Source organism: Balaenoptera borealis (assembly GCF_965194805.1).
Source record: "Balaenoptera borealis genome assembly, chromosome: 3".
NCBI lineage: Eukaryota > Metazoa > Chordata > Mammalia > Artiodactyla > Balaenopteridae > Balaenoptera > Balaenoptera borealis.
Window position 1 is genome coordinate 45,546,927 of NC_138866.1, and position 17,080 is coordinate 45,564,006.

General features: G+C 42.0%; 1 protein-coding gene across 9 annotated transcripts in view; it reads right to left on the reverse strand.

Moving 5' to 3' along the window:
* SAMD4A (sterile alpha motif domain containing 4A) overlaps window positions 1-17,080 on the reverse strand; it is a 224,606-nt gene that overhangs the window by 68,363 nt on the left and 139,163 nt on the right. For all 9 annotated transcript variants that reach the window (XR_014242965.1, XR_014242966.1, XM_082386513.1 and 6 more), the window contains exon 3: window positions 14,075-14,593. Coding sequence is in view for 7 of the 9 variants with exons in the window: in XM_082386513.1 (XP_082242639.1) it covers window positions 14,075-14,593 (519 nt within the window). In the remaining 2 variants the exon portion in view is untranslated. The remainder of the gene's footprint in view (window positions 1-14,074; window positions 14,594-17,080) is intronic.

Sequence of the window (17,080 nt, forward strand, 5' to 3'; positions counted from 1 at the left end):
TTTTGGACACTAGGCATACTATAGTGAACAAGGCCAGGCCCCTGGCCTCTTGGAATTTATAATCAAGTGGGAGAGATAGATAATAAACAAATTAACAAGTTAAAATAGACTTCCAACATATGGAGATGTTACCATTCCTTCTGGAAACTCACTAAAAAGACAGCAAAGGCATAAATGCACAAGGAAAAGGACACAGAGAAATGACAGGAGATGACAATGGGTATCAGAAGACCACTGAAGTCAACAAAATTTTGGAAGCTTGGGAACAGAAGGACATGAAGGTAACTGACTCAGTAGACCAAAGAAAGGGGATACATACGCCCACAGCAATGGAAGCATGACAGTTTACGCTGCAGAACTCCCAAGAAATTTAGGACTCCAAGATCACGTACCTCTGAAGGCAGGGGTGCTGGGAGGCGCTGAAGACAGGAGGTTTGGTAGAAAGTATGTCTAAGGTACAGGGACAACCTCAGATTCTCTCTCCTACCCCAAAAAATTAGGCAACTATCCTATCATCTTAGCACCTTTCTCCTGACAGCACCCAGGACCCAGACAGCCAGGCCTGTATCTTCCAGAAGGAGAAAAGGATTCCTCTAGGGGAAATGGACTAGTTCATGAGAAAAGAATTACAGCTGTGAGTCCCCAGGAAACAGCCTGGCCAGGCCCGACCAGATCTCTCCATGGTGAAATTCATACACACAAGTTCAAGTGCCTTCCTTTTAAATGAAAGGACATTTGCTTGAGATACAGAAAAACAGAAACAGAAAATTAACTCAAGGAAGCACAGACAATGTTGGGAGCTGAAAAAGACTCCAAAACTCAACTGTAACATCTTTAGAGATATTAGAAAAGGTTTGCACTTATGAAACAAGAACAGAATGCAATATGAAAAGGAACATTCAAAGAACAAGAACACTTGCCATTTGAAAATACAATAGCAAAAATTAAAAATTATATAGTAGGTGTAGAAGATAAAGATATCAACCAGAAAGTAGAACAAGAAGACTAAAAGTAGAGCAAAAAGATTGAAAACAAGAAAGGGAAAGTTAAGGAAATTAGATGATCAAAAGAGAAAAGCTATTATCTGATTAAAATCAGAGGGAATTATTTTTAAGATTTGAGAAAATTTCCTAGAACTGAAGGAGCACAAGTTTTTAGATCAGGAGGGTTAGTGTAAAATCTTTGTCTTCAAAAAAAAAGGACGGTACTTAGGCTCAGAGAGGAATTTCACAATCACTCATGGGTGGGGATTATTACCCCCTTCTTAAATATGAGAAAATAAAGGCCAAGAGAGCTTAAGGCATCTCTCCAAGGTCACACAGCTAGTCATCAGCGGAACTGGGAATCAGTGGAATCAATCAGACCCAGGTTGGTCTGACTCGAAAGCATGTGCTCTGAACCACAAGTGGATATTGCCTGAGACCTTTCTGGACTCTGATTCTGCCATCAGTGTAAATTAGCAACCCTGCCAGATCCATGCTACCAGCATGAGTTCTTGAATTAGCCAAAGTATAACAGAGGAGGGAATGTTGAGAAATATGGGATTATTTGCCTAAACTCTCCCTTCAATTGTAAAAACTAGGCCACCTCCATGGATAGATTTGGGTGGTGATGCAAACCGGGGCAATTCTGGAGAGTCAGACTCATATTTGAACTGTGGGACTTGAGGAAAAGCAAACTTCTCCAGCACCAAAGGAAGACCCAACTCTACTTGTGACGGGCTTAGAGATCGGGTTCCCAATGGGATCCTTATGACCATCATGGATTTGTTTGAGGTAGAAGTTTCATCAAAGTTCCCATTGGAAAGACGTGGTGTTGGGAGTCTAAGTATTTTTTTTTAATTTTTAAATTTAATTTTATTTATTTTATACAGCAGGTTCTCATTAGTTTTCCATTTTATACATATTAGCGTATACATGTCAATCCCAATCTCCCAGTTTATCCCACCATCACCCCCACCCCCCCTGCCACTTTCCCCCCTTGGTGTCCATACGTTTGTTCTCTACATCTGTGTCTCTATTTCTGCCCTGCAAACTGGTTCATCTGTGCCATTTTTCCAGGTTCCATTAATATACGATATTTGTTTTTCTCTTTCTGATTTACTTCACTCTGTATGACAGTCTCTAGGTCCATCCACGTCTCTACAAACAACCCAATTTCGTTCCTTTTTATGGCTGAGTAGTATTCCATTGTATATATGTACCACATCTTCTTCATCCATTCGTCTGTCGATGGGCATTTAGGTTGCTTCCATGACCTGGCTATTGTAAACAGTGCTGCAATGAACACTGGGGTGCATGTGTCTTTTTGAATTATGGCTTTCTCTGGGTATATGCCCAGTAGTGGGATTGCTGGGTCGTATGGTAATTCTATTTTTAGGTTTTAAGGAACCTGCGTACTGTTCTCCATAGTGGCTGTATCAATTTACATTCCCACCAACAGTGCAAGAGGGTTCCCTTTTCTCCACACCCTCTCCAGCATTTGTTGTTTGTAGATTTTCTGACGATGCCCGTTCTAACTGGTGTGAGGTGATACCTCATTGTAGTTTTGATGTGCATTTCTCTAATAATTAGTGGGGAGTCTATAGATTCTTTACATCGAAGACAAATCTGGCTTTCAAGCAGGCTTCTTCTAGAGTTCTAACAGCTCAACCAAGGGCCCTAAGTCTTTGCCAGTCTAGATGATTCCAACAGAATCTAAGCTGATTGATCTAAAAGAGGGAGGGGCAGAGGGGAAAGGTATGTCTCTGTACCCTCTTCCCAAAGTCAGGATTCTTAAGTGTTTCGTATCTCTCAGCCCATGCCATTTAGGTGGCAGAGAGGTCTCATAGGGTCAACATCTCCAGAAGTAAATCAATTACCCGATATGATGAAGTGGAGCTGAAAAAACTGACCTGCGGGCAAAACAATCTCCTGGGTCAAGGAATTTCAGCAGCCCTTTTGCTTGGAGTCACACCAGTTTGAGAGTTTGACCCCTGAGTGTATAAAGCTTCTTGCTCCTAAGCCAGTGCAGGCGCAGCCAAAAATACAAAACCTGGGTTAAGTATAGGAACATATCTTTGTTCTCGGCCACTTGGTGGCTATTTTTCCAGTGTGAAGACCTAAGAAGTAAACATGAAATCCTTTACTTGCTCTGTCCTTTAAGAAAAAGCACTTGTTTCTCATGTTGACCTTTCTAAAAAGTTTGTTCATGCAACTGCAAAAGGATGGAAGGCAGCTCACAGGCAGAAGTGTGGACGTGAATGAGGAGATGGTCACGAGCATGACCCCGGCATTGAGCTACCCCAGTCGAGAGCTTAAAGAGCTTTTCTCTGAGCAACTGCTTCTCCAGTACCCCATAATTAGCCTGCTCTCTGAACTGCATACAGATGGAGTGGCTGGGGAAGAGGAGCAAGGGAATAACTCTAGAAGCAAATAAAAATGATGCAGCTTCTCCAGCTAGAGAGAGATCATCACCAACAGAAAATTAGGGAAAGAACTGTGACCATACAAAGCTTTAAATTCTTTCTCACAAATCGCACAGATTAAAAAGAAAGCATTCAAGCAACACAGCTTTGCTTGCAAGACATCCACCCTCGCTGACTATTGACAAAACTCATTCCTGAACAGCCGTGAGCTATATGACAAGGCTTACCTTGAATTTAGGGTCTGCAGCTCAGATCCCGATTCTGGGACTGGCTGACCTCAGTCACACTGTCAGCCTTATAACCAAATTAGAGACACTCTCGGGAATCAAAACCTCTCAGACTTTGTAGGGGAGCCCACAGTGCTTTGAGATTCCAGGTGAATTTGGAGCTACCCTGCCAAAATTTAACAAATGGTCATTTTTAGCCAAAGATGCCATTATTGTACTTGCAGTGAGCTCTGACTTTTAGAACAGTACTTATATATAACATTCAGTCGGGATATTGAAATTATCCTGCTAAGCCTGTCAGAGTTAATAACAATATCGCAGGCACCAATTTCTTGGATAACGATGAACATGTGTGAATAATCCCCTTTCTCACAAACTATCTCCCTGAGGCCTAATGACTACTCCAAAATTCTTCCAACTTTCCAAACATGCTGCAGTCCTGAGCTTCCTCCCAATGCACCCAGTGGATGCAGACCAGGCATCATTCTAGCCAGGCCCTCACATCCACATCTTTTCTCGGCAAGTTCTCTCTCCAGCTCCTGAAGGTATTTGGGAAGGCCACCTTCTCTGTGTTTAGAAATGCAGCTTGAGGTGGGAATTAGAGCCACCTGCCCACTAAGTCTGGAAGCATAGAATGAAAGCACCATACAGGATCCTTAGGGGTCATCCAACCTCATGCCTTGATAAAGAAGAGTCCCTGAGAGTGCAGGATCCCACACTGAGCTGGAGATGGAGTGACTTTCCTAGGCCACTACTCTTTCCTTCCACACTCTGCTCTCTCGGGACTGGCCACACTTCCCTAGCCTGTATCTATGTGCATAGCCTCATTTTTCTCTATTAAATCTTATTCTGTTACTTAAGGATCATTTTAATAAATGTGAATAAAATCCTTACACTTATTGCTAATTTAAAAAGTTATTCCTGGGCTTCCCTGGTGGCGCAGTGGTTGAGAATCTGCCTGCTAATGCAGGGGACACGGGTTCGAGCCCTGGTCTGGGAAGATCCCACATGCCGCGGAGCAGCTAGGCCCGTGAGCCACAACTACTGAGCCTGCGCGTCTGGAGCCTGTGCTCCGCAACAAGAGAGGCCGCGATAGTGAGAGGCCCGCGCACCGCGATGAAGACTGGCCCCCGTTTGCCACAACTAGAGAAAGCCTTCGCACAGAAATGAAGACCCAACACAGCCATAAATAAAATTAAAAAAAAAAAAAGTTATTCCTGTTAGCAATGGATCCCAAAGAAGCAACAACAAAATTTTACCTATTCTTATTCTTTCTTTTCCTTCTGGTCCATTTTAAGCTATTTAGTAAGATACATCACTGCAACAGTCCTTATGGGGATATAGGTATTTGGGGAAGGCAGCTCTCTACAGAGTTGACTCAAAGTATCTTGATTTCAATTGAGCCTATTGGAAGAACCGTGTCATAGAGCTGCCCTAGGAAGCTTATTCCACCCTAGTTTACCGCAGAGCCTGGGCTGGTGGATGAACCACCCTTTACTTGTATCAGCATTAACAACCAGTGCAGAAATAATAATAATGAGGGCTATTATCTGTTGAGTATCTCCTATTGGCAAGTGCTTTACATGCATTTTTCATTTAATCCTCACAACCCTAAGAAGCTCTCTTAACTCATCTTCACTTAACCAACTTACTGGACCAACCGGTACTTTCCATTCCCTTCCAACTATTCATAGATGCCCGTGGCTCACGGACTCTTTACGAACTAGAATTTACTTGTGCACTTCTGCTCCCACCAGCTGACTTATTGGTGTACCAAGAGAAGGTTGAATTTGTCACCAAATCTATTTATGCCAGTTGTACTTACTATTGTAAATGTATCACTTTAAAAAGTATAACAGAAATAACATATGAATTATAAAAAAAGTTAACTGCTTAAAAACTTTGTTACAAGCTTTAGAAATATCCATTGTTTTACTTAAAAAAAATCTACTGTTGAATTCAGTGTTAGTGAGAAAACTATAAGCTAAATTATAAAAAGAGAAAAACCAGAATCTAGAAAGATTCTGTGCTCTGTTTTTGCAAATGTCTTCAAATTCCGCTTCCATTTTAAGGAAATCACAGACAATAATGCATCAAGAGTGTGATTTATACAGGAAAAACAAATAGCAGCCTCAGTCAGGAACCCTATCCTCAAAGAAAGGACCATCTCACGATACAAAAGATGGCACATGAATGTATTTACACTTTAAGTTAAAATAATATGTTTAAGGTCTTAAGCCTTTTTTAATGATTTCCTGCTTTAAACAGCTATTGCAATTACCACATCAACCATCCAACCTATCAAGCCAATTAAGAGATCTCCTACCGAAATGTATTCCCATTTTATGGATGAGGAAAGGAAGTTTAGAGCTCAAGTAACTTGTCCATGGTCACATACCCAGTTATTGGTGGGGCTGGAATTTAAAACCAAGACATCTGACTTCAAAGCCACGTTCTTGATTTTGATCAAGACTGCCTCATCATTTATACCCCAAACTTGAATATCTAGAATGCCACTTATAGCCTTATAATCCCCTTTGCATTGCAATGTCTTACTGTGCAAAGGAGAAGGCTAAAGTATAAAATAATCTGTTATAAATTTTTAGCTCCGTATGGGTTTTGCTGGGCTTTTCCAAAAGGATGCATCTCGGCAAGGTTGGCTGTGAAACAAATCTCTAAAGCAAACCCTGTGCTCTCATTGGCTCTACTCTCTAATTGTAGCCATGGAATTTGTCTATGGGAATAGTCCAGACTTTTGGCAAAGAATGACTCTCCCAGGGTATGTTGGGAGTTTTAGCCTTTCTCCAATCCACAAAAATCCTTTATAGCACTTTCCAGATTTTGGAAGCCCCCTGCCTACCTCACTTCCCCATCTCCATATCCCTCCTCTTACTTGACTTAACACCTGAGACTTTCTAAGACCGTATTTTACCTAACAGAATGTCGAGGACTGGGGTGGGGGTAGGTGATGGCAGGAATGATACCTACAGTGTTCAAGAGTTAGAAAGTATACCTCAGATTAATAGTAATTGCTTCTACTAAAATTTACCCTCACCTGTCACCATGAAATTCAAGGGTTTAATTTGCTTAATGTTAACAACATCAAAGATAAGCTACACTCTTGATACATCTTTCCTCAGTGTAACATGAGTTTGTCCCCAGAAATCTTAAAAGTGAGAAAAGAAAAAAAATAAGTAAATGCAAGATTAAAAGATTTTTTTGTCCCATTGTTCATGGAGTAGCCACTGTTAGACTATAACTCTAAATCTTGTGAAATAATAGAAATTCTAAGACTACAGGGCTCAGAAAATGTCTTAAAGAAGCCAGCCTGTTCATCTCCTTCTTCCTCCCCTCTTCCAGGCTAGTCCAATTTAAGCCATTTATTCCAGCCAGAATCCATCCTATTTTTGAAGTACAGTGGGGAATTAGAAACAGTACTGCCTTCTTCTGGAGCTCATCTAGTGTTTAATAACCCTCACTGTCATTACAGTCTAAAAAACTCCTCCCGGATAGAGGCCGGATGGTACAGCCTCATGAACCAAGGCACGTGTACCATGGAGGTCTTTGACTTTTCCCAAGTAGTGGGATCTCCGATGCATAATAAACTAGCAGGCTTCTTGCTTACTACAGTGTTTTTTCTGATTGTTCCTCCCCAAGCCCCAGAAAACAAACACTAGACACAGTGAGGAAAAGCACCGTCCTGTAAAACCTTTGGACTCTTGGAAACAGGAGAAGGATCAGGCAGTGGCAATATTGGGTCCTCTGAGATATCACTGAGCCATCTTCACAATGTCATATCAGGAAGGCCAGGGCCATATTTAAAAAAAGGTTCCCCCAAAGGGGAAGGAAGCTGAAGCTAAAAATATATCATGCCAGCTGTTATAAATGCTTCTCAAAGGAAGCAAAGCAACTAGAGTTACCTCTTTCAAGAGCAAATGAGGGGTTAAGGATCTAAGGGAATTTTTCAGTTACATGCCAGGTTGGCTACGTTTTGGGGAAGAAGAAATTTTCCACCAAGAAAGAAAGTCTGTTGGTAAAAGACAAAATAATTCCATTAAAATTTTAAAGGAACTCCAAAGGACACCAGTGGCTCCCAAGGCTTAGGATGGGGATGACCTGCAGTCTGCAAGAGAGAAGCAAGGTCTCCAAGCCTTGTCCCTCTTTTCAGTTCCCAGGAGACCACTTGCCAAGACCTCTTCTTATCAGGCCTGCACAAAGTTGAGTGTTCTCTCTCCTCCCCTTGAATATTTGTGTTCTAATGGTTTTTTACAGGATGGCTGGAATGAGCTCGAAGTAGCTGGTAGCCTTGTAAGAAAATGTGAAGGGCAGAGAGAAAAGGACTTCTTGCGCCAAACGGGTATCTTTGAAAGAGCTGGCCTTGGCTGCCTAAGGGGCTGATGGAATTGGGTTGTTTTTTTTTTCAGTTGCAGATTCAGGGTTCCCAAAGGAGCCCCATTTCCTGAGATCCACAACATCCCTCCTTTTTACCTTGCCCTGCTGAATTAGTTTTGTTTCAGGTGTCTGCTCCCTGGGTCCCTGCAGCCATCCTTTCCATGAAGGGATGGACCTTCCACCCCGCAGGAAGGCTGAGAAACAAGGATCAAAGTCCAAGGAATATCAAGGCACAGGATGCCCCAGTAGTTTTTACATTTTAACTTTCAATTTTGAAATAAATACAGATCTACAAGAAATCGCAAAAATACTACATAGAGAGGTTTCATGTACCCATCCCCCCAGCATCGCCCAAGATGACATCTTACACAACTGTAGTGTATTACCAAAACTAGGAAACTGACATTAACACAACACCCTTAACAAGACTATAGACCTTACTCAGATCTCAGCAGTTTTTGTACACACTATTTTTTTGGTATATATTTGTGCATCTTATCACCTATATAAATTCATATAACTATCTCCACAATCAAGATCACAGTATGTTACTAAAAGTCTGTTAGTATTGAGACCAAGTTGGTAACATAAGTCAGGATGACTGTAAGGATTATGATAGAATGCTAAATGATCAATATTATCACCAAATATTTAGTGAGTTCTCAAGGACACTTTCTTATTTATTTTGGAAATCCATTAATTTCATGAACATCTGCCTAGTGAGCCCAGGAATTTATTAAGTCCCTACTGTTCAGCAAACGTTTCTGGCAGGGCGGGCAGACAGGCTTCAACTCACATGCCATCTCTTATTGAATTATAGTGGCTGCCTCAAGGGGTATATTGAGGAGGACGCAGAGGCCACATCTGGGCTTAGCAGGAGACAGCCATTATCTAAGAGATGCTCTACCACAGGAGAGTGGCAGCTGAACACATGCCAGGAATTTGCCATCTCCAACATTTCTGTGACTTTTTGAGGGTGTTCAAGGTGCTGGGAAAGAGGGATAAAGAAGACAAAACCCCTGTCCCCAAAGAGTTCATAATCAGGAAGGGGAGGCAAATATGTCAACCAAGAACTGGGACACAGAATGCTCAGTATATGAGTCAGTGCAAAGCAAGCATACTTGGGGTACAAGACTTGGATGGTCTGTGACATTGGTCAAGTTGCTTGGCCTCTCTGTGCCTCGGTTTCCTTATCTGTCAAATGGGAATAACAATAATAGCCACATCGTGGAATTATAAGAATTAAATGAGCTAATATTTATGTAAAGCGTTTTGAAGAGTACCCAGCATGTAGTAAGCACGATGCAGCGATTACTGTTAATTTACTTTTCATGATCTATGGTACCCCCAAATTTTTAATGTATTGCTTTTATCATCAGAAAAATCAATTTAGATTAATAAAAGAAATACTAAGGTTCCAAGCTATACCATGAGACTGTAGAAGAAGTGGGCAGTTCAAATGGAGCACTTTGGAATAATTTTTGTAACGCAAAGTTTGTGAGTTCTTGCCTCAGTCTAGGCTAGCAAAGGTTGGCATGTGTTCAAATCCAAATGTAAAGAATGCTAAGAAAAATCGTGTATTGGCAATGATTTGAATAGAAACAAGTTCCTTTCATTTGTAACTGCAGCACATAGTTTTCTCCCAAGTCAAATTCTGCCAGTGAAGAGTAGAAAATGGTTAGAAAGTCAGTCTGGGGCAATGGAGGTGGCACTGACCTGCCCACAGCAAAATTCTGTGGGCTCTTAAGAAAACCTGGATGGTTCTTTTCCTGGAGAGTTTACTTTTTCTATGGAAGACTTGAGACAGAAAGCAAACCTAAAGGTGCTAAGCCAGGTTCTAGGCATGTTGTATTTGGAATTGCTTGTGATGGTCAATACAAAGGCCATGATTTGTGACAGCCAATACCTTGGTCCTTTCTGGTCCCACAGGCTCATGATGAAGAATCTGCACATTCTTGCTCTCAGTCAGCAGACCCCTGAGTAGCCTTAAAAGGAGAGCTAGGTACTGAAAATAGATTCTCCCCTCTCGTCTGAAACACTTTTGATGCTCTCCAAAATGGTGCTTCATAGACTCTCGATTGTCCCAACCCATTCTTCTCTTATCTCATGGAAGAAAAGCCCCAGCTCAAAGATCCTGTGGGATTTCATTTGATTCAACTTCTGTAATCAATAAAAGGTACTCTCTCCTCTGTCTAAATGGATGAAAATTGGTTGATTCTTGTTAGATTAGGACATAGTTTTTGCCCTCTACTTTTAGCCTCATCTTAATCCCTTCCTTCAAAAAATCTGTGTGGTTCCATCATCTATTTTTTAATGTATCATTTTCTCCATCTCAATGTGCCAGCACCTTCTCAAAGCCAATATACATCCAAAATCAAGCTTATAGCTAGTTTCTCTCCCTATCTTGTTTCTTATCTCTTTGGAATCACTAACTCAACTTTCTTCTTCCCTTAAATGCCTATCATGTGTGAAGCACTTCCAATTGATCTCTAAGATCTCTCTTTGATAAATCCAACGGTCACTTCCTGGTCCTCATCTTATTGGACCTATCAGTAGCATTTGACTCAGTTGATCACTTTTTCCTTTTTGAAACCTTTTCTTCATTTGCCTTGACACACACACACACACACACACACACACACACACACACACTTGAGTTTTCTCCAACTTCAATGGTTTCTCCTTGGTTTGCTGCTTCCTCTGCTTTTCCCCAGCCTTCATGTTGATGTGCTAAGGTTCAGCCGTTGGTTCTCTTCTCTATCTGCATCTCTCCTATGGTAATCTCATCTCATAGTTTCATAGCTTTAAATATCACCCATGTGCTGAACTCCCAAATGTCTATCTTAGGTCAGTCTTCTCTCCCAAACTGCATGCTCATATATCCAATTGCTTACTAGACATCTCTGATTGTCTAACAGATGTATAAACTCACCATCTATGAAACTGAACTCCCAATCTTACCCCCAAACCTACTCAATAAATAGAGACTTCCTCATTTCAACTGATGGCAGTACCATCCTTCCAAGTTGTGTAAGCAAAAACCCTGAAGTCATTCTTGAATTTTTCCCCTCACAACTCATTTATTCTGTCAGGAAATCCTTTTGGCTGTACTTTCAAAAATATATCTAGACTTGACCACTTCTCCCCCCTTCTACTGCAGCCATTCTGGTGCAAGTCATCAATGTCTTGCCTGGATTACTGCAATAGTCTCTTAACCAGTCTTCATGTTTCTGTCCTTGCCCTGGTACAATCTATTCTTAACACAGCAGCCAAAACAATCCCTTTAAAACATGAGTCAGATCACATCACTCGTTTGCCAAAAATCCTCCAATGGGATTGCTGAGAGAAAAAGTCAAAGTTCTTGCAATGGCCCACAATACCCTGTAGGATGTCTCCCTCCCTGTTACCTCTGCAACCTCTCCCACTGCTGTCTACCTCACTCACTCTTTTTCAGCCAGCAACCTTCTTTGCTTTTTCTCAAACAAGCTGGTACTCTTCTATCTTGGAATCTGAAGGCTTAAGGCCAAACCATTTTCTATTGCAGTGAAATGGTCACAGCAGACTCAAGTCCCCCTAGACCATGCTGCATGGTCTGAGCTCAGGAAAGATACAATGCAAATGAGGGCACAGAGTCTGGGGGTTAGTGCTAGCACTTTGCTTCTCACTGTCTTGCCCAGTCTCTCTCATTCATTTAGCAGACACTTACTGAGTGCTTACTGTTGCCAGCCCTGGCCAGGGCTGGGCATTTACGTACATAGTCTCATTTACCCTCACCACAACCCTCGCAGGCAGGTATCATGAATGTTCCCATTTTACAAGTGGGGACCTTGCTCAGAGAGGTGAAGTAACTCAGCCAAGTTGCAGTTAGCTAATTTCAGGTCTAAGATTTGGATGCAGGAAGCAGTGACACCAAAGTCCTTGTCCTGCCCACTTTGTCAAGCTGCCTCCCAGGTGCTGAAGAGATATTTGATAGAAGCACAAGCGAATGAATGACCCAAAGGATTGCAGTTTTGATAAGCACAATTTAACCACCATTGACAATGCAGAGGGGTAAAGCAATGACATTAATGTTTTGTTAAAGAGATGTTCTCGAAATACAAGTGCTGATATGACCTAAGTGTTTGAATGAAACTTTCTGGAGGAGAGATCTGAGCTCTTACCTTCTTTACTGATACTCTGAAAAGGGGCTCTAACCCCTTTCTTCTCAAGATACGTAATATAGTTACCTTGTTAAACCTCCAAGTCCTTTTCAGCTCAAGTACTACACTGGGCTCAAAGGTCTAGGAGGCCATGACAATCATCTAAGCATTTCCTCCCCTCTGTTGGGCGAGGTAGCCACAGTGAAATATAAAAGTGCCTGTTGACTACAATCTGATAACCATCTCAAATTGTACTAATCTTATCAAGACCCCGGAATGTGTAAATCAGCGGAGATGGAAATGTGATGACCCAAGACTAATTTCAAGACAAATGACATAGAACTCAACCCCTTAAAATACAAAAGACCAAGTTTTGAGAGGGTAGGCAGCTCAGAGCCCGCATCTCTCCCAGCTATCAAACAGTTTTGTAACAATTACTGGATTCTGTCACTGACCCAGGAAACTCCGGCCAAGAAGCTCTGTCATCCCAGCCTGCATGTGTCTGCTTGAATAGTTCAAGCCATCACTCTCCGTCACACAGAGGTTAGTGAAACTGTTCCCTGGATTACTAGTCTGAGAAAAAAACTGTCACCAGAACCTCTTACACAATAAACTAATGATGCAATAATCACCTAATTCCCCAAATTTGCAAATTATCAATATCTAAATATAAAAATGGACGAAAGAATTTTAAAATCTCATGTTGTGGCATTATCAATGCGGTATTTTAAGTACTTCTTTGATTATTCCACTGAAGTACTGTTTCAATCAATGTAGTAAAAATTCAACACTCTTACGTATTTGAAAAAGCCATTTAAAAAGGCCCATTAGCCAAAAGATCCGAGGGGAGGTAGAGGCCAAGAAACTGTCACTGACAATCCTTAATCCTCTCAGATCTTTTAATTGGGGGTTCCTGCATGTTGGCAGGCACATAAGGTCTAACCGCAAAAGCTTTTCCCCAAGAAAGTTATCTATGCACTGACGCTGTCTTCAGGGACACATGCAAACTAGCATCAGGGAACTCTGTTTAATGGCAGGCCACTCTCCCACGTTGCCACTTTACAGAAGCACCAGTGGCATGTTTGTCACTTTGCTCAGCCTAAGTGGGGAGCCATAGAGAGGAGGACTCCTGGCCCTGGTCCCAGCTGTGGGCAGAGTACTTTGCTTTAGTGGTCAAAAGAGGAGGAGGCCGTCCTCTGCTCTCCCCTCCCGCAAAGCCATCCTGCCCCACCTCTCCTAAGGGGTTAGACAAGAGAAGGCCATAGCATCCACACCAGGCCACGGCACAGAGCAGCATTCTCAGTTAGCAAACCTGCTCCCCCTGGTCAGGAGGAAAAGTGACTCTGACAACTGGGGATTAAAACCAGGAGATGCAAGGGAGGGAACATTCCAGGGTGAAATTAAAAAATAAAAAAAAAAGAAAGAAAGAAAAAAAGAAAGGAAAAGAAACAAAAGAAGTGAAAAGAAAGGAAAATGCACAAAGCCCATGAGGTTGTCTGGTTAACCATGGGTTAGAATCAGGTTTAGAGAATCACACGGGACTCAGTGTCTCAGCGAATCCAAAAACCCCAGGTGAAAGATAGCGGGTGAAAGGCATTTCTGTTCGTGGAAACAGGAAGTTTCCTTCTTTCACCACTTAATCTGTCTCATTTAATTTTTTCTTTTTTTTTTGGTCTATTTGTAACCCGAATTTGGACCATCAATCATTTTTAGCTGCCCAGCATTTTTCTCTTTCCAGAGTTGAAAGAACAACAAAGATGGGGTCCAAAGAGCCCTTTCCCACAGCCAATTCCAATCAGCCCTCCTCTCCCAGGGTTACAGGGTGCTCAGAGCAGACATTCCCAGTGGGACATGCCACACACAGCAAGTCGCCAAACCAGACTGCGCTAAAGGGCTTCTCGGGGACTTACTTGTACTTGTGCTGGTTCCAATCGTATTGATTGTGGTGGGGACGGATGAAGAGGAGTAGAGGGGCACGTGGCCATTCTCACACCCCAGGCTTTTGTCCTGCCAGTTGGAGGCGTTGATGCAAATCCCAGAATCCCGAGAGTTCTGCCACCCGTTAAGCTTGTCGTCGGAGTTCTGTCTTTGGTGATAGTAGTGCGTCTGCCCATAATCCACGGAGTCCGAGCGGCCTCGGTTCTGGCCGCCAAAGCTGGTCGACGTGCGGTCCTCCAAGTGGTTCAGCCACATGGCCAAAGCACTGCGGTCTTCCAACGAAGTGGCCGGGTGGATCAAAGCATAGGACAGCAGCTGCCTGCTCTCCTCGATGTGCTGGTTGTGTTCAATGGAGTGCGCCAGGATTTTGGGCAGCAGTTTCATATACTCTACTTTTGCGTCGAGGTTTCCTGGCTTCAGCAAAGGCAGGTGAGTTAACAGGAGGGAAATCACTTTATCCTTGGATTCCTGTTGCCATTGGTTAATGATTCCTGAAAAGGAAAATATGCAGGGCAAATAAGCAATTACACCGACAGTGGCACCAAGCACCACACTGTAAAGAGAATTCCTGGGGATTAGAGTCTCAATCTACGTACCCTGGCTAAATTTTCTCAAAACAGCCTCTGCATTGAGTTGGATAACTGACCTCAGGTTGTCAGGGGGCAGTGACTTCAATGAAACATGAAACAAACGCTCTGAGATGTTTGGGTGCTCAATCTAATTCTCATGCAGGTCTCCAAAGAGGCTATGACCACTTCGGTACAAACAAATACAATTTACAGCCATTTTATTTCTTAGGAAAGTCTAGGCAAAGCCTCAGATAGGTGAAGAAGGAATAAAAAAATCTCCATGGAAAAGTGAGTATAATCAAGGGTCCATATAGTGGAGTCCGCGAAGGTACGGCTGCTTTCCCTTCCCCAGACATTTGTGGAAAGTGGCTGAAGCCCTGACAAAGGCATTTGTTTGAAGTTGGTTAAACTTCCTAGACGGAGAAATCTGTCAGGGAAAAAAGGACACCCCTCAGCTCGGTGAAGTACGCCTGCACCTTCCTCATGAGAAGCTGACTCAGAAAATGACTGTGATCTCAAAGCTAGAATGAACAATAGACCCAAGACTTAGCTCCAGTGGCATCTCCGATCACACATGCTAAGCAAGCTATTTTTCTTTAAATGTAGAAGATCTGTTTGGTTATTTTTATTATGATAAAATATACATAATATTTGCCATTTTAACCATGTTTAAGTGTACAGCTCTGTGGCATTAAGTACATTCATATTGTTGTGCAGCCATCACCACTATCCATCTCCAGATCTTTATCTTCCCAAACTGAAACTCTGTACCCATGAAACACTGACTCCTCATTCTCCCTCTCCCATCCCCTGATGACCATCATTCTACTTTCTGTCTCTATATATTTCACTACTCTAGTTACTGTATTTAAGTGGAATTATATAGTATTTGCCCTTTTGTGACAAGCTTATTGCACTTAGCATAATGTCTTCAAGGTTCATCCATGAAAAGATTTGTTTTTAACACTCTCCCAAGGAACCCCTCCTATTCCCTACTATTCAAAACACAAATTTTTTGCCGTTAGGTAAACATGGATTAATTGCCTTAACTGGCCTTTGAAAAGTAGCTTGTTTTGGAGACTGATGGTTATCCATGGGGCCTGGGATGATAGGAAAGAAAGCTCCCTCCAGAAAAGTCATTCTGAACACCTGAACACCTCAACTGGCCCAGTGATGACTGTAGAAGGGCTAGGACTTTCACAAAGTATCTGCAGGGTTGAAAAGGCACTTCTGGAATTTAGCAGAAGGGCTTCACAATTCTAGTGAGGCACAAACATACCAGAACAAGCTCAAGAGTCAGTGTTGACCATAAGCTACAAATGCACCAGCTGTGTAGGATAAGGCCTCTCAAGACGAAGGGAGTATTCAATGAAAAGTATTAGGCGAGAAAGACATGGTAGGTAATGAAAGAATGTGGGCTTCAGAGTCAGACACACATTGGCATGAATCCCAGCTCCGGCACGTAATTGGCAATGGAACTTTGGTAAGTTACTCAATCTCTCTGAGCCTCAACTCCCTCATCAGTGAAGAGTGCTACCAAGAGCACCTGTCTCTCCTTGTGTTATAAGATTAAATGAGGTAATATATCAAAAGGACCAGTCAAATACTTGATAGTGGAAATAATTCCTTCTATTTGTCTCTGCATTAGTCAGGCCCATGTTAGAGCCATGCTGGGTGGTTTCAGATACCAAGTTTTAAAAATAATAGAGGCCAGATACTCCAATAAAGATCTATTAAAAAAAACAGAGACCAGAGATGACCCAGGGAAGGTCATTAAAAATTATCAGAGTTGATACAAAGCTACAGTAATCAAGACAGCATGGTATTGGCACAAAAACAGACACATGGATCAGTGGAACAGAACAGAGACCCCAGAAATAAACCCATACACCTACGGTCAATTAATCTTCAAGGAAGGAGGTAAGAATATACAATGGAGAAAAGATAGTCTCTTCAGCAAGTGGTGTTGGAAAGTTGGATAGCCAGCCAGATGTAAATAAATCAATGAAGTTAGAACACACCAGCACATCATACACAAAAATAAACTTAAAATGGCTTAAAGACTTAAATATAAAACATGATACCATAAAACTCCTAGAAGAGAACACAGGCAAAACATTCTCTGACATAAATCATATCAATGTTTTCTTAGGTCAGTCTCCCAAGGCAATAGAAATAAAAGCAAAAATAAACAAATGGAACCTAATCAAACTTGCAAGCTTTTGTACAGCAAAGGAAACCATAAACAAAATGAAAAGACAACCTACAGGCTGGGAGAAATATTTGCAATTGATGTGACCGACAAGGGCTTAATTTCCAAAATATACAAGCAGCACATACAACTCAATTACGAAAAAAAAAACAAACAACCCAATCGAAAAATGGGCAGAAGACCTAAATAGACATTTC